The sequence below is a fragment of the Stomoxys calcitrans genome, chromosome 1 (genome assembly GCF_963082655.1).
Source record: "Stomoxys calcitrans chromosome 1, idStoCalc2.1, whole genome shotgun sequence".
In the NCBI taxonomy this organism is placed as follows: Eukaryota; Metazoa; Arthropoda; class Insecta; order Diptera; family Muscidae; genus Stomoxys; species Stomoxys calcitrans.
Window position 1 is genome coordinate 99,516,480 of NC_081552.1, and position 17,152 is coordinate 99,533,631.

The 17,152-nt window shown below is 37.9% G+C and overlaps 1 protein-coding gene and 1 long non-coding RNA gene across 2 annotated transcripts in view; both read left to right on the plus strand.

Moving 5' to 3' along the window:
* LOC106095205 (uncharacterized) overlaps positions 1-7,762 on the plus strand; it is a 69,692-nt gene extending 61,930 nt beyond the window's left edge. Inside the window, exons 3-4 of the mRNA XM_059366266.1 lie at positions 7,006-7,378; positions 7,436-7,762. Of these exons, the coding sequence (XP_059222249.1) occupies positions 7,006-7,378; positions 7,436-7,710 (648 nt within the window). The 3' untranslated portion in view covers positions 7,711-7,762. The remainder of the gene's footprint in view (positions 1-7,005; positions 7,379-7,435) is intronic.
* Positions 125-898, plus strand: LOC131998574 (uncharacterized). Its single transcript, XR_009398809.1, has 3 exons — positions 125-531; positions 593-678; positions 736-898. It is a non-coding gene; the product is annotated as an uncharacterized LOC131998574 (long non-coding RNA).
* Positions 7,763-17,152: the final 9,390 nt, after the last annotated feature.

Consider the following 17,152-nt stretch of genomic DNA (forward strand, 5'->3'; position numbering starts at 1 on the left):
CCAAAGAAATTTAATGTCTTTCCACTTCGAAGGTTAGAACAAGAAGGAAGTTGCAATGTTCAGCTGGGGATATTCCTACCTAATATTGGCGTAGGAAGCGACATGTAGAAAATAAAATGTCAAATCTGCTAGACTTTTGTCCAAATGCAGAAATCGATATTTTGTTACCAATTTTGGTACGATTTCTCATATAATTGCTTCATAGCAGAAATAGTAAATTACACTGCCGCCTTTAAAATCATTGCCCTCTTAATACGATAAACGTCATTATTTTGTTTTATCTAACCCGAATTATATATAATTATTCAATCAAAATTTAAATCGAAATTGGCAATGCAATCTCAACAAGAACCTCACCACTATGGGTACTGTACAAACCAGTTGAATGACGTCAAAGGGAGTCAATAAAATGGATTGACAGTGATCAAAACAGAACAAAATAAAAACAATGTCATGAGGCCTAACTGGACACATTGCAATAAAAAGAATTGACACCAACAAAAAAAAATAGAAGGTTCGCCGTATGTTCTGGTGAGTTTTAAGTCTATTTTAGATCGTTATTGAAATTTGTCCATTTCAATTGTTTTCAAAGGGGTGCCACGGAAAGGGCTTATGGATATGAAGCTAATGGACACAGAAATTTATCATTTCGGAAAAGATTAAGTTGGCCTGACGTTGGTAAGTATATTTTCTCTTCGTTTAAAAAGGAAACTAATGACCCATAATAATTCACAGGTTCTAAGAGGAGAAAATAAAGCTAAAATTATAAAATGGAATGCCAATATTCTAAATTGAAGCAGAATTCAACCAAATAAGTGGAATTACTTAGGTCCAGCCAATGTCACCAAAAGTTAAATGGAAATTTTTGCAATAAAAGTGCGGTGGCAAATAAAATTCATGCAAATGTGTGTGCTAATTTCCTTATGTCATTGAAAGTTCTGAGAAAACGTCCACTACATCTTTTGAAGGCAAACACGGTGGTACACGCAAACCGGGAAGACCAAAAGCCCGATGGAAAGATCAAGTTGTGGGAGACACCTCGAAACTTGGTGTCAGAGATTTTAGAATGAACGCAGAAGATCGAGGCGCTTGGAACGCTATTCTACGTTCGGCTAGTGGAACAAATATTCTGTCATAGCCAATTAAAGTAAAGTAAAATTAGACGAATATGTAGAGGTGTAACAAACGGAATGACTAGATAAGTAATCCCGCGAAATTCATATTTTTTATGCCGAATTTTCTAAAAGAAGTTTAATGATAAAAATAATTTTTTTTGACCGACCGGGGGACTAGTACCAGGATTTGCAAGTCATTTGAGTTTTGTGCGCTACGCGGTAGTTCGCCTATTGACGTGGAGCCTAACACTTCCCATCGGGTATGTGCCGCCTGTATGGTATAGTATGGGCGCATACCGCACACCCATTATTGCACACTACACCCATACCACAACTCCTAACGCAGCCCACTGTGTCACATTTCAGCGAAATCGATTATTAAATGGCAACTACATCCAAATAAAGCCTGATCTTGACCATACGAATGTCGAAGGGCCTAATAGAACTCATTATGCTAAGTTTCAGCACTATCGGTTAATAAATTCAATTTTTATGGGTCTAAAACCTTAAATCGGTTTTTTATGGCTCTTAAACCTTAAATCGGGAGATCTGTCTATATGGCAGCTATATCAAAATTTGGACCGATCTGGGCCGTATTGAACATGGATGTCGAAGGGCCTAACAACTCACTTTCCCAAATTTCAGCGAAATCATAAAGTAAATTTGGCTTTTATGGACCTAAGACCGTAAATCGGTCTATATGGGGCTATATCAAGGTATAGTCCGATTAAGCCCATCTTCGAACATGACTTGCCTATGCACAAAAACAGAATCTGTGCAAAGTTTTAGCTCAATATCTCTATTTTTAAAGAGTGTAGCGTGATTTCGACAGACAGACGGACGGACATGGCCAGATTTCGATGTCTTGCAAACGGAATGACTTTTTCCAAAGGTAGAGACAGTACCAAGCATTGTTACTTAGAGTCAGTGCATGCATGACAGCATATTGAAAATCTCATCGCTGATGCTGGAAAAATGTTGTTTCCATATCCCATGACAACTATATGTATCAGTTTGTCTCTGCAAGACGATGTACCTGCACAAAGACTGGTTTTTATAATTCTTTACGATTTGCTCACGGCTTTCCATTTATTTCTTCCTCCTTCCTTTGACGCGTTGCTACTGACTGCAGGGTTGCTCTATAGGCCGTACTCTTGGCTTCAGTAGCGTTTCGGCTCTTCAGGGTTCTGATAGCGAAGTACAGACTTCGGAGCAATTTCAGTGGAGTGGGTAATCGTTTTCCATTCCGCTGCTTTGTTATCGGGACATCCAAATGCTTTCATAAAGCATTCGAGTGAATTGATTCAATTTGATTTTTCTCTTTTTGATCACTTATTGATGAATATCACGATGCTGAAATATGGAACTGCTAACTCTGTTACCATGTTCAGACGTTCTTTTGTCCTTCGTTTTATCAAAAATATTCCTATCCTTTCCTATCTTGGCAATAAATTCTCCCAGCATCATTTCAATGTCACGTGCAAGACAGCGTTCACATGTTATCTCTAAGCGCTCATAAAATACATTCTTGGTCTGTTCGTCCTTCTCTTTTGCCGGGGCATGGACACAAATAAGACTGATGTCAAAGAATTTGGCTCTTATGCTGTTTGTGGCTATTCAGAGTAAATCTAAACATAATGGAGGCAATGCACATTCAAACCAAATATGGTCTAAGTCGGTCCATAACCTCATATATCTGCCATATACCCGATTTGGATGCCATTGTGCACAATAGCATCTACCATAGTCTCCAACATCCAATCCAAGTATTTTTAGCAAGGGCGGGTTGCTAACTCAATACCTCAACTATGTTTTTATTAAACAATTATAAACGATGCACCGATTTAGTTTCTTAAGCTTCCATAAGCCTCCATTTGTATCCAATTTTGCTGAAATTTGGTACGTGAAGCATGTTAGTTCTACCCAACACCCACACCAAATTACGTTCTAAACTCCGATCCTTTCCAAAGTGAACATCTGCTTTGACTTCAGATATTTATTTGGCGAATGACACAAATAATCCCCCTCATTCCGGTTGGCGATGGCGCAGTCGAATTTCGAAAATTTTACAAAATGGTTTAACGTCGAAGACGAAAAATCTTTTTCATTTGTGGTATCGTGTAAATCGAATTGGACTGTCAATCGATATAAAAGCTAGTTGCATTCTTAACAACATCATGGCTGCTTGTTATTTACCACAATATATTTCTATTACCAAATATATGCGAAAAGATACAATACTTTCCTCCCAATCATAACGTCCCCGTTTGTTATTATTGGAAGGAGATTATTGACAATTTGAGTACTCACGAACGTAATGTTTTTTGTAGCAGTGCAAATAACTCGCAATTCCATGATCTTTATTCTTGCTTACAATACAGTCAAATCCCTTCTTGTACTGCAGATCTATCTGCATATGCAACAGGTTTGATTATAAAAGCTAGAGGTGGCCTGCTTGACTTGAATGCCAAACATTTCACTGGAAGAAATAACTCAAATGTATTTTGTTCAATTTGTAATTTAAACCAGCCCGAAGACACATTACATTTTATTGGAGCTTGCCCTATTTTAGCAGAATACAGAACAATATTTTTTGGCAAGCGTGTTCTTGAAGAGAGTGAAGTTATTCAGATACTAAATGGCACGAATTTTCTTTCACTGTACAAATATATTATTGCAAGTTGTAAATATAGAAAATTAATTCTAAATGAATACAATATCTAATCACATTTGAATTCTTTTTATTGTATAACTTAATATGAGAAAATGGCAAACAGCAAATCGCTAAGCCAAACATAGATGTAGAATACGAATCATTTATATATAATTTATCGAGGAAGTAACATAAGCAATTTGTAAACTCATCTATTAATTAAATAAAAAAAAAAAAAAAATATTTCTATTACCAAACTGTTTAAGTTACGAATTAGTTACAAACTACCGCGAAATGTGAAATTCGCCGCCGACAACGACTGCTGTCAATTTTCACCGGACTAGGGGTGAATATTAATGTTAAGAGTTAGGAAAGGTCATGAAATCTTTATTTGAATCGATGGAACGGTCCAAATAATGTAATGTTTGAAAATTGTTTCATGCAAATGTAGGCTGTGGCTGCGTCTTTAAAGGTCCATCCGCTTAGTCCAATTTTGGGATACTCTTTTCAACATTTCGGCCGGTATCTCACGAATAAATGCTTCTATGTTGTCTTCCAATGCGTCAATGGTAGCAGGCTTGTGTGTATAGACATGAGCTTTAACCACAAAAATGGTATAAAGGCGTTAAATCGCACGATCTAGGCGGCCAATTGACTAGACCCAACGTGAAATAAAATGTTAGCCGAACTCGCCTCAACATGCTGTGTGGCATGTGGCACCGTCTTGTTGAAACCACATGTCATGCAAGTGAAGCTCTTGCATTTTGGGCAAAAAAGTTGGATATCATCTCACGGTAGCGCTCACAATTCATAGTAACGTTACGATTCATCTTTCAAGCGATATTTTCTTCAGTTCGCACTCTATGTAAGCGTGTTGTCCAACAATGTAAATTTGGTGCAAAATTTAATCACAATAGCCTAAATAGCCGCTTTAGCGGGTCGATTAAACTGACGATAAAATGGACTCATCGATTAGTTGACTTTTTGGGTAAAAAATCGAAGTAGATTTTCAATGATTAAAAAGTCGAATAATCGATTTTGAAGTCGAAGAAGACTGGACTCCAGATTTAAGATCATTAGATCCTAAAGTTTGGAAAAAATTGTTAGCTTGATTATGTTGTCAGAAGCTCCAGCAAAGATGTCTTATGAAGGCGAACATAAAAGAAATCGCAAAAGGGGAAGACAAAATCTCCAATGGAGTGACCAACTGGAGAGCGATATCTCGAAACTGGGCGTCAGAAATTGGAGAAGACGCGCAGAAGATCGATGCTCTGGGGCATCTACTCTACGTTCGGCTAGAAGAATAAATTTTCTGCAATGGCCAATTAAAGTAAAGTAAAGCTATATACTCATCCTAGTCCATATTTTGAGGTAGCTCCCATGTATAGCTATAAAATGCGAATACATGGAATATGGTCTATATCGGTCCAACTTTGGGTGAAATTTTGTAAGCAACTCTTTCACGGCCTTGCGAAACTATAATCCATAGACAAATCGACCAATATTTTACAGTAGCTCCTATATAAGGGTACATTTCACAAATAGAGATTTTTGCACCGAGTTCAGCGAAATCTAGATGAAATTTATAATTTATAGACTCCGATTTGCGGAGTCGGTCTTTTTTCATGTCGAATGGTGACGACAACAACACAATTTGGAAAATTCTATATTTTTGAAGAATGGTCCTTGATAATGCGGGATACATAAAATCGAATAGAATGGAGATATTTTAGTGTTTCTTTTTGGGTTTTATAGAGAACGCGATAGAGAATAAAAGTTCGTTATTCATATTTGCAATAAAATGTGATGTTCTATTGGAATTTAACATTCAGAGTAACACTAGTTGAATGTCGAAAAATTGCAAATGTTGCCCATATGAAGGAACAGGGGCAATCTTCCCATATATCAATGAGTGCAGTCTGATTCAAGTTTAAGCTCAATGATAAGGGGCCTCCTTTTTATAGCCGAGTACGAACGGCGTGCCGCAGTGCGACACCTCTTTGGAGAGAAGTTTTACATGGCATAGTACCTTACAAATGTTGCCAGCATTACGAGGGGAAAACCACCGCTGAATATTTTTTTTGATGGTCTCGCCAGGATTCGAACCCAGGCGACCATTTCAAGCTTTATTTCGTATACAAAAAAGGGGAAAAATAAGCGGGAATGTGATACCTTTTGAAATTTTGTAAAAAATATTAGCCATATTGGCTTTAAGATAGCGGGGAGGTTTGATATGAAGTCGAGCCAATTTTGAATTTAAAAATTATCTTAATATTTCCCGTTTATGAAACTTCAAAGAAATGATCATATCTTGATGGCAAAAGCTTAAAAATAATAGAAGTATTTTATTTGGAAAATTTTGCAAATTTTTGACAAATAGTCGAAACGTTTACTTTTTGCAAAAGTCCACTTTTTGATAAAGTCGAAAAGTCGAATTTTTTTCATAGAAAAGTCGAAAAGTCTAAAAGTCGACTTTAGCCATTTTGATAGAAGGCGAAAAGTCGACCTTTCGCCCCAACTTCGGATACCTACGATGAATTTTCTTAACAGAGCACGAATTCAATAGTTTGCTAGCGTTGTTCATTTGTAAGATGATTCATTGTTAAATTATAGACCAAACTGAAGATGTCTGACAGTGAAACAAAACACGAAACGTGCGTGAGCTGTTTAAAACAGTGTTGCTTAAAAGATTATAGCTAAAAAATCACCCTCAACAAAGAAATCGTAAAGACGTCTTATCTAACGAGATCCCTGGTGGAGGGTATATAAGATTCAGCCAGGCTTTAGCTAATGCGTTTTGCGTTTTTACTCGTTACACATTTTTATGTTTTGTTCTTTTGAATTTCATTTGGACAAAATCAATTTTGTGTTTTATTCAACAATAAACCAATTTTAATTAAATTGCAAACAAAAAAATATTGTTGCAAGTTGATCGATTTTACCTGCTTATTAATTGCACAGTTTTGACACGCGGGTTACAGAAATTAACTAACATGACGACATGCAATGTTTAAAATTTGCAACAGTGAAACTCATTAAATGTTGGTAATATTGGCAGTATTAACAACCATGATAGAAAACATTGAAGAAACCATTGCATTGAATTGTAATTAAAGAATCTTTTGTGAAATTAATGTAGAACTATAAATAGTGGGTAATAAATTGATTTCGATATCAGTTGCGTTTTAAGTGCTCCAGATCGTCTTTATCAAATAGCGAATCAAAAACAAAAATTAGAAAAATCGAATTTTTGGAATTAAATTCGTTAATAAAATGCTGTGTCTAAGAGTAGTTCTATTTGTCTTGGCCATCTCCGGCACGACGTTTGCAGGATATTCCCACGGAGGTACAAGCTACACGGTGGTAACAAAACATGATGCGCCCCATTATTCCGTTAAATATGGCGGTGGTCTTGGCCAAGGCCATTATGACTTGGGTCATTATGGTATCCATTTAAATCATGGATATGGTCATGGTGCTCATATTGATCATCACCACAAACATGATTACTACAAATATCCCAAATACCAATTCGACTATGGTGTGAAGGACCTGAAAACGGGTGATATTAAGAACCAATGGGAACATAGAGATGGAGGCTTGGTTAAGGGTAAGTGTTAAAATCTGAACTATTTTTTTTTTTTCTAATTTTATTAAGACTTTTCAGGTGGTTACTCTTTGAAAGAAGCCGATGGCACAACCAGAGTAGTAGAGTATCATGCTGATGATCACAATGGCTTTAATGCCATCGTAAAAAAGATAGGTCATGCCCATCATCCAGATTTATATGCAAAGTCCCATCACTATGGCGCTGATAATGGTTATGGTTATGCTACAAATGGCTTGGATTATGGCTATAATCATGGTGGATATGGTTACGGTCTTGGCCATGAACAAGGCCACGGACATGCCAGTAGCTATGTGAATGTCAAGCAATTGTAATATTGTATGAACTTATGTGATTCCGCAAAACAACATTGAATCCTGACTGTAAAGCTTTTACCATAATCCGATTGTTTCACCTCCAGAAATAGACGACCAAATAATAGTATGTATATAAAAATATAAAAAAATAAATGAGAAACATTGTACTTGCAAAGAATGCAGAAAAATCATAAAATTGTAGAGAATTTTTATTTAAACGAGCGAGAGAAAACAGCTTCCATACGTTATATTTCGGCACAGTCTTGGATTGATGGAACTCTGGTGTTGTCATTTGAAAGATCATGCAAGACAGATGAAACAAATCTAGAGGACAGAGTTGCCTGAAGTCAAAATTGAGAACCCAGTGACTAAGATCTGTGTTCGACTGCCTGACCATACGATCATACAGGCGGAGATCCGGGCGATCACGGAATGTGTGAGGTGGTGTTCACGCGAAGGCGTCTAGTGTAAACATCTTTACGGAAAGTAATCTGGCCATCAGGGCAATAACAATCAAGGCGGTAAGGTCTCGAACAGTCTTGGAGTGTAAGAAGGAGATTAACGCCTTCTCTAAGGATGGCATGATCCGCACCGTTTGGTTGCCGGACCATGGCGGAAGCGAAGCCTTTCGCGTTGACTTAGTCCGAGTTAAGGGCGTGGACGAGGTAAATCATATGGGGAGATCCGGTTCTTGAGAAGACGAGGCTATTACTGAAAGGAAGTAAAAAGGAGGTCAGTATAGCCTTCGGTGTCCTAACGGGACACATTGAACTACGAGCTCAATTATCCAAAATAAGTGCGTCAATTGATAGCATTTGTATGTCATGTGAGGAAGATGATGCGACGTTGGAGCATTTTGTACGTCATTCCCCGACACCGTCACTTAGGTGGGGCATATTAATAAGTAGCCGTTGAGTGGAGCGGACTTGTTTTCATTTCGCTTCTCAAAGAAAAATATCCATACCTCGGAATAGGTACCATCTTTTACGAAAAAAATTTGAAAGCCTTTTTGGAGTAGGCTCAAAATGGACTCCAAAGGCTCAACAGCAGCGGCTGAACCGTTTGTCCCTAGCCTTTAAGTAAAGGTGTTTTTTCCGACTTGGATTCAGACAGCAACAAGTCATCGCAGTCATCGCAGCCAATCCTGCAAGGGATAGAACTGACAATCCAAGCACCTCTACATAAGCTGGAAAGAGAATCTCCTGAAGAGTATAACACTGCTAAAATGCTGTAGAAGAAAAGAGCTTCCTGCTCTCAAGCACTCTTGAAATATCAAACCAGCCCTCTCGCAATGGGACTCCAGACAGGGTCCTGCGGAGGGAGACAAAGACAGATCAGGAACGAAGAAAGCGCGTACGGCCCCTGAGTCTTTATGGAGGGCTGTGACTTCCAAAAGGAGGCCACAGCCATCACGGAAGGGGAAGATGGTCGCTGAGAATGGCAAGGAGCCACCCTCTTACGCCAAAGTGGCAAGAAAGCAAAACAGAGATGAATTGACTTATGCAGTCATAAATATCTGCAGTGCATCCGATAGGATTCCACCAGATCATCGGTCCCTAGTGGAGGATCTGGTTAACGAGCGGATTTTCGAATGTGGGGAAATATGTAGAGGGTCCAAACGATGCGCTGCGAGTATTGATGACGTCAAAAAGATCGTAGGAGGTATCCACGTTCCCTGGTGCTTAAGCTCGACCTGGTGAGAAAGATGAACATCCCCCAGCTCAATGAGGAAACGGTCTTCACCAAGGGATGGGGTAGCAAATTCGTGACGGAAAGCAAGTTGGGATTCTTGGGCAAGCAAAACCAAGCTTTGGTGGCAGAGAAGTGAGAGGTCTTCCACAGGTAGGAGACGGAGAAAGGAACTCTCCTTGTGATGTGCATTGATCAAGTCTCCGTGATAAGTTTGGTTAAGATTAAAGGCATGGCGGAGTACGGAAGCAAGGCTGTCCTTTTCAAGATTGGAAAGACTACAATATGCAGAAATTCTCATGTTGAGACATCAGGCCGTGCAGCGGCATTTGACTCAATACCACCAAACAAACAGGGGGCTTACGACGAGACCATCACCGATTGTCCAAATAATGGAAGGAATAGGAAAATCAAAGATCCTAACCATAAAACATCAGGCAGTCAGGGTCGAGAGACTCAACGCAGCCTAACGAACAGGGACCCGACGATGGAACCATTACCTACTTTAACAAGATTAGAAAGACTAGGACTAGGAAAGAAACAACTACTGAAATATATGGCAGTACAGTGCCGGGAAAGTCAATGCAACCTTAAGAACAGGGAGCGGACGATGAAACCATTACCTTCTCCCAAGAAGCCCATTTAGAATACAAGGATAGGCTTACTTTGATTTACGTAGTACTAACATGACATAGCGAACGCAGCCGTTGTATTTTGATACGTGCAACTATGATATTGTCGTCATACAGCTCGTGGTTCATACAATTCTCAATTAACGCAAACTGGACCATATATTTTAAAAGAATCTTTTTCCCAAACACTCCAACCACTGCCCCGTCTGCTTTCACAAGTACCCATGCCTCAGAATCATTTAGCAATACCGGTAGTATCAGTGTCTTGTAGAGTGCAAAGATCCTAATATTGGAATATCAGGCAGTGCAGGGACGGGAAACTCAATACAGCACAACGAACAGGGACCGGACGTTGAGACCATCACCCACTCCCAAGAAACCCATTTAATGGAGGACCAATGATTGAGGTCATCCAAATAAACCAACAAAAATCAACTTAAGCGTCAAAACAAATAAACAGAGAGTAACAATAGCAAATCCAGGGATCTCTCTAACTCCCTCTCCCAAACAACAGAATAGCAACATCAAAAAAGATGTTTGCGGCATCAAATCACCTAGCTGCTGCTCCACTGAGAACAAAAGAGTTATGAAGGAATTTCTGCTACACAACGCGCCAATAAAACCGCGTACCTCTCTTTTTGTATCACCAACTAGTATTATAAACATAATATAATCAAGTAAAAAGGAGTTAAGTGTGGCCATGCCGAACTTTGGATACCCACACCTCGTGTAAACCACCTTTCGTCATAAATCAGTGCAAAATCTGAATCAATCTTAGCCAAATTGCATAAAGTTATCGAAGGGCTTAAAACAACTCATTGTCCTAAATTTCGGCGAAATCGGAAAATAAATGCGCCTTTTACGTGCCCAAAGCCTTAAATCGATAGATCAGTCTATATGCAGCTATATCCAAATATAGACCGATCTAAGCCAAATTGAAGAAGAATGTTGAAGGGCCTAACACAACTCACTGTCCCAAATTTCAGCGAAATCGGACAATAAATGTGAATTTTATGGGTCCAAAACCATAATCGAGAGATCGGTCTATATGGCAGCTATATCCAAATCTGAACCGATCTATGACATATTGCAAAAAGATGTTGAGTGGCCTAACTTAACTTACTGTCTTAAATTTGGGCGAAATTGGACAAAAAATGCGCCATTTATGGGCCCGAAACCTTAAATCGAGAGATCGGTCTATATGGCAGCCAAATTGAAGATGTATGTAGACTGGTCTAACACATCTCACTGTCTCAAATTTCAGCAAAATCGGATAATAAATGTCGCTTTTATGGGCCTAAGACCATAAAGCGGCGGATCGATCTATATGGGGGATATATCAAGATATAGTCCGTTAGTTTTATAGCCTATTTTCGAACTTAACCTGCTTATGGACAAAAAAAAAAAGAATCTGTGCAAAGTTTCTGCTCAATATTGCAATCCATGAAAAAATAAATAAGTAAAAATTTGGCTGACATTTCGAATGTAGTGTTTTAATATGACTTCCAACAACTGTGATAATTACGGTCCAAATCGGTCTATAACCTTATATAGCTAAACCGATCTCTCGATTTGACTTCTAGAGTCATTACAATCCGCAATTTTTATCCGATTTGGCTGAAATTTTGCAAGCGGTGTTCTGTTACGATTTCCAACAACTGTAACGATTACGGTCCAAATCAGTCTATAACCTGATTTAGCCCCCACGTGAACAGGTCTTTCGATCATCCTTGTTTGGTTGCTAGAAGCTTTATTTTTCGCTGGTTTGACAGAAGTTTGGTATGTAGAATAAAATTGTGCTCTCAACTAAATTTAATTTGTATAAATTTTTAACAGAATCCATTGTGGTGGTTTCCCAAATTCGGCCCGGCCGAACTTAGCACGCTTTTACTTGTTACTAAAATTCCAATCTATTATTTAAATTTAATATTAGAGATTTCCAAAAATAATTTCAGGTCAAAATGACAAAATTTTTTTATTCTGTCAGAATCTCTATCAAAAGGAAAATAATTCACTCAGTAGAATGCCTTAATATCATTTATTTGAACCCCATATTGCCATTGGCATCCAAATTGAATATCAAATTCGTTTTCTAATCTCAAATACCTTTCACTTAAACCCCTTATTGCAAAAGTCAGCAAATATGTCCGATTTTAGGGTATGTACCCTAAAAATTTCCAATATCGAAATCCACTCCCTTTAAGACCCAAAATTTTCATGGTCAGCAAATACGTCATATTTGGACTTTGTTTTGGGGTGGGACGTCCCCCAGGTGATTGGTCCCGAATGTTGATATCAGATTCGTGATCTACTCGTAAATATGTTTCATTTGAGCCTAATATTTTCATGGGGCGGCCGTTCAGTGATGACCCTGAAAGTATATATTAGATTCGTGTTCAACTCGAAAATATTACTTATTACAGCCCCATATTGGAATGGTCAGCAAATACGTCCTATATGAGTGATTCAAAGGAAAATTTTGTTCCATATAAAGTAAAAGAAGGTGCAGCAGAGCGTTCAGCTTGTCTTATATATTAAAATCAATTTGTGTTTGTTTGTAGATTTGTGTGTTTGTTTGTTTGTTCATTTGTTTGTTTGTTTGTATGTTTGTGTGTTCCTTATGGACTCAGAAACGGCTGAACCGATTTTCTTGAAATTTCACAGATGGTGCATAATGACCCCGTGGTGAAAATAGGGTACCACATTCTTTGATATTTAAAGGGGGGGGGGGGGGCGGACCCTCCCCCTTACCCTAATTTTCAGAAACGCCAGATCTCGGAGATGGGTAATGCGATTTAAGTGAAATTTTGTGTGCTCTCATCAAGTACCCTGAAAATTAAAATTTGGCATCCAAATTTCGGATGGGGTACCTAGGGGGGCTGCCCCACCTTAAAACCTACCAAACATATATTTAGGCCAATCACGACAATATGCGACTCAAATGAAAGGTATTTAGGATAAGAAAACGTATCTGATATCCAATTGTCGGACCAAGTGTTAGGGGGACCACCTCAAGCCCAAAAACACCCTTAAATCGTCCAAATTTACCGACCATGTTAATATGGAGCTTAAATGAAAGGTATTGGGGGGAAGAGCAAGAACAGATACCCACTTTCGGAACCAATTTTCTGGGGGTCAACCCCTTTCCCAAAATACCCCACAAACAGCAATTTTTTAGTGACCATCTCAGTATGGGGCTCAAATAAAGTTATTTGGGAGTAGAATACGAATTTGATATCCTAATGAAGGACCATATATTTAGGGCATCACTCCTTTCCCAAGAAGACCAATATTTAGGTATTTGCGATTAGAAAACGAATTTGATAACTTATTTTGGGGTCATGTTTTTGGGGGACACCTCATCGTCTAAACTCCCCTAAGCCAATGTCAATGTTGGGTTTAAATAAACGGTATTTGAAAGAAGAGCACGATGCTGATATTTTTTCAAGGCCAGTGTCTGGGGGATCACCTCACCCCGAAAACACTCCTTAATCAGATATCATGAGAATATCGGGCTGAAATAAAGTATTTTAGGAATGGAGTACACCTTGCATCCAAACTTAAATTCGTAGACCAATTAAGATCATATGGGATTCAGATGAAGGCACTTATATTGCTTAACTTTTTAGCCAAGCGATATACTATTTTCGTAGCATGGTATTTCACTAAAAGCTCTTTAATTGTCGAAAATAAATATTCCAAGGAAGCTTTTGTTCCATGCGCAGCGGAGCGGGCCCGGGTCAGCAAATATAATCGGATATTATCCGGCTGCAGGCCACAGGATTATCTGTTTGTATTACAAATAGAAAACAAAAAACCCTTTTTTTAGTTAGGTTGGTTTCCTAGATCGCGATTTCGTTTGGCACCACCCAAGCTCGTCAGTACACTAAGAAAAAAGTGGTTCACAATATTAATTAAAAAACTAATTCAGTTAATTTAATCAATTTTAGTATAATTTGGTTAAATTTAGCATAAAACACACAAAAATTGCAACTGATAAATACATGTTGCACATGTGTAGTTAGTTGCAAAAAATTCATAAACTTGAATTTGATAGGTAATTTTACTAAACCAAATTTCTATTTAACAAGTAAAATGTTACTTTTGCTGGACAACGCTTTTATGAACTCATGATAAAAGTTTCGTTGTTTTCAGTTTATCGATCCGTAAAATCGACGTTCTTTAAGTAGAATATACATTTGTACAAATTTAGTTCGAAAAATTTCCTAAATTTGAATAGGTTTGCGTAAATTAAAGTACGCACAAGTTTTGACTTAAAATTTTAATAAAACGTGACTGTTTTGAAGGATTTTTAACTTTGAAGGATCACTAACTTTCTAGGATTTGTAATTTCAAATTACTTAATTAAATGGTCATATGCAATTAAATTTTTTTTTCTAATTTTTATACCCTCCACCATAGGATGGGGGGTGTCATTCTGTTTGTAACTACTCGAAATATTCGTCTGAGACCCCATAAAGTATATATATTCTTGATCGTCGCGATATTTTATATCGATCTAGCCTTGTTCGTCCATCTGTCCGTCCATCCGTCTGTCTGTTGAAAGCACGCTAACTTCCGAAGGAGTAAAGCTAGCCGCTTGAAATTTTGTATTGGTATTGTAAATGGGCCATATCGGTCTATGTTTTGATATAGCTGTCATATAAACCGATCTTGGGTCTTGACTTCTAGAGCCTCTAGAGTGCGCAATTCTTATCCAATTGGGATGAAATTTTGCACGACATGTTTTGTTATGGTATCCAAAAACTGTGCCAAGTATGGTCCAAATCGGTCCATAACCTGATATAGCTGCCATATAAACCGATCTTGGGTCTTGACTTCTTGAGCCTCAAGAGTGCGCAATTCTTATCCGATTGGAATAAAATTTTGCACGCCGTGTTTTGTTATGATATCCAACAACTGTGCCAAGTATGGTTCAAATCTCTCAATAACCTGATATAGCTGTTATATAAACCGATCTTCGGTCTTGACTTCTTGAGCCTCTAGGGTGCGCAATTCTTATTCGATTGGAATGAAATTTTGCACGTAGTGTTTTGTTATGATATCCAACAACTGTGCCAAACGTGATCAACTTTTGTTATGATACCCAACAACTGTGCCAAGCATGGTTAAAATTGTTTCCTAACCTGATATAGCTGTCATATAAACACATCTGGGGACTTGAATCATGAGTTTCTAGAGGGCGCAATTCCTATCCCATTTGGCTGAACTTTTGCAAGACGTATTTTATTCTTACTTTCAACAACTGTGTCAAATAAGTTTCAAATCGGTTCATAACCTGATGTAGCTGCCATATATATAAACCGACCTAGTATCTTCAATTCTTGAGCCTCTAGACGACGCAATTATTATCCGATTTGCTTGAAATTTTGTACGACGGATCCTCTCATGACCATCATCATTTGTGTTTATTATGGTCAAAATCGGTCTTTAGCCCGATACAGCTGCCATATAAATCGATCTCTCTATTTTACTTCTTGAGCCCCCAAAGGGCGCAATTCTTATTCGAATTGGCTGACAGTTTACACAGGTCTCCTACATATAATTTAATTGTGGTCCAAACTGGACCATATCTTGATATCGCTCTAGTAGCAGAGCAAATCGTTTCTTATATCCATTTTTTGCCTAAGAAGAGATGCCGGAAAAAGAACTTGACAGATGCGATCCATGGTGGAGGGTATATATTGGGTTGCCCAAAAAGTAATTGTAATATTATAGTAGTAATATAGTCGGCGTTGACAAATTTTTGCAACGGCTTGTGACTCTGTAATTGCATTCTTTCTTCTGTCAGTTATAAGCTGTTACTTTTAGCTTGCTTTAGAAAAGAAGTGCGCGAAATTTTGTTTACATTTGTTTGTTTGGCGTCAATTTTAATATGGGTACCACATGTATTGAAAGAAATTCATTTAACAAACCGAATCAACGCTTTAACAAACCGAATCAACACTGAATCAAGGTGCTTAACGCAATGAATTCGATCCGTTTTTAAATCGAATCATAACTGGAGATGAAAAATGGATTGTTTACAACAACGTTAGTCGAAAACGATAATGGTCCAATCATGGTGAACCAGCTCGAATCACTTCAAAGGCTGATATCCATCAAAAGAAGGTTATGCTGTCTGTTTGGTGGGATTGGAAGGGTGTGGTATATTTTGAGCTGCTTCCAGGGAACCAAACGATTAATTCGGATCTTTACTGTCAACAATTTGACAAATTGAATACAGCCATCATGGAGAAGCGACCAGAATTGGTCAATCGTAAAGGTGTCATATTCCACCAGGACAACGCTAGACCGCACACATCTTTGGTCACTCGCCAAAAACTGAGTGAGCTTGGCTGGGAACTTTTGATGCATCCACCATATAGCCCTGACCTTGCACCATCAGACTACCATTTATTTCGATCTTTGCAGAACTCCTTAAATGGTAAAACTTTCGGCAATGATGAGGCTATAAAATCGCACTTGGTTCAGTTTTTTGCAGATAAAGGCCAGAAGTTCTATGAGCGTGGAATACTAAATTTGCCAGGAAGATGGCAAAAGGTTATCGAACAAAATGGCAATTATATATTTGATTAAAGTTCAGGGAGATGGTAAAAGGTTATCGAACAAAATGGCAATTATATATTTGATTAAAGTTCATTCTAAGTTTTATTAAAAATGCATTTACTTTCTTTTAAAAAATCCGCAATTACTTTTTAGGCAACCCAATAAGATTCGGCCTGGCCGAACTTAGCATGCTTTTACTTGTTTAAGCTCAATTTGTTTCCAAAATGTCATTTAGTACAGTGACCCACATAAATATTTGTTTTTTTATTTTCTTAAAATATATTAGATTTCTTGTAAAGCTATGACCATTTTTGTAAAACTTTCAAAAGGCGCAAAATGCGCATATACCAAAAGCGAACTGTGCCAAAAAAAATTAAACAAATAGTTTATTGTATTATTCCTAAGAATTAATAGAAAAAACAAGTAAAAGCGATCTAAATTCGGCCAGGCCGAATCTTATATACACCACCATGGATCGCATTTGTCAAGCTCTTTCCACGGTATCTCGTTTTAGGCAAACAAAGGATAAAAGAATATTGACTATTGACTATTGGAGACCATAGTAGAAG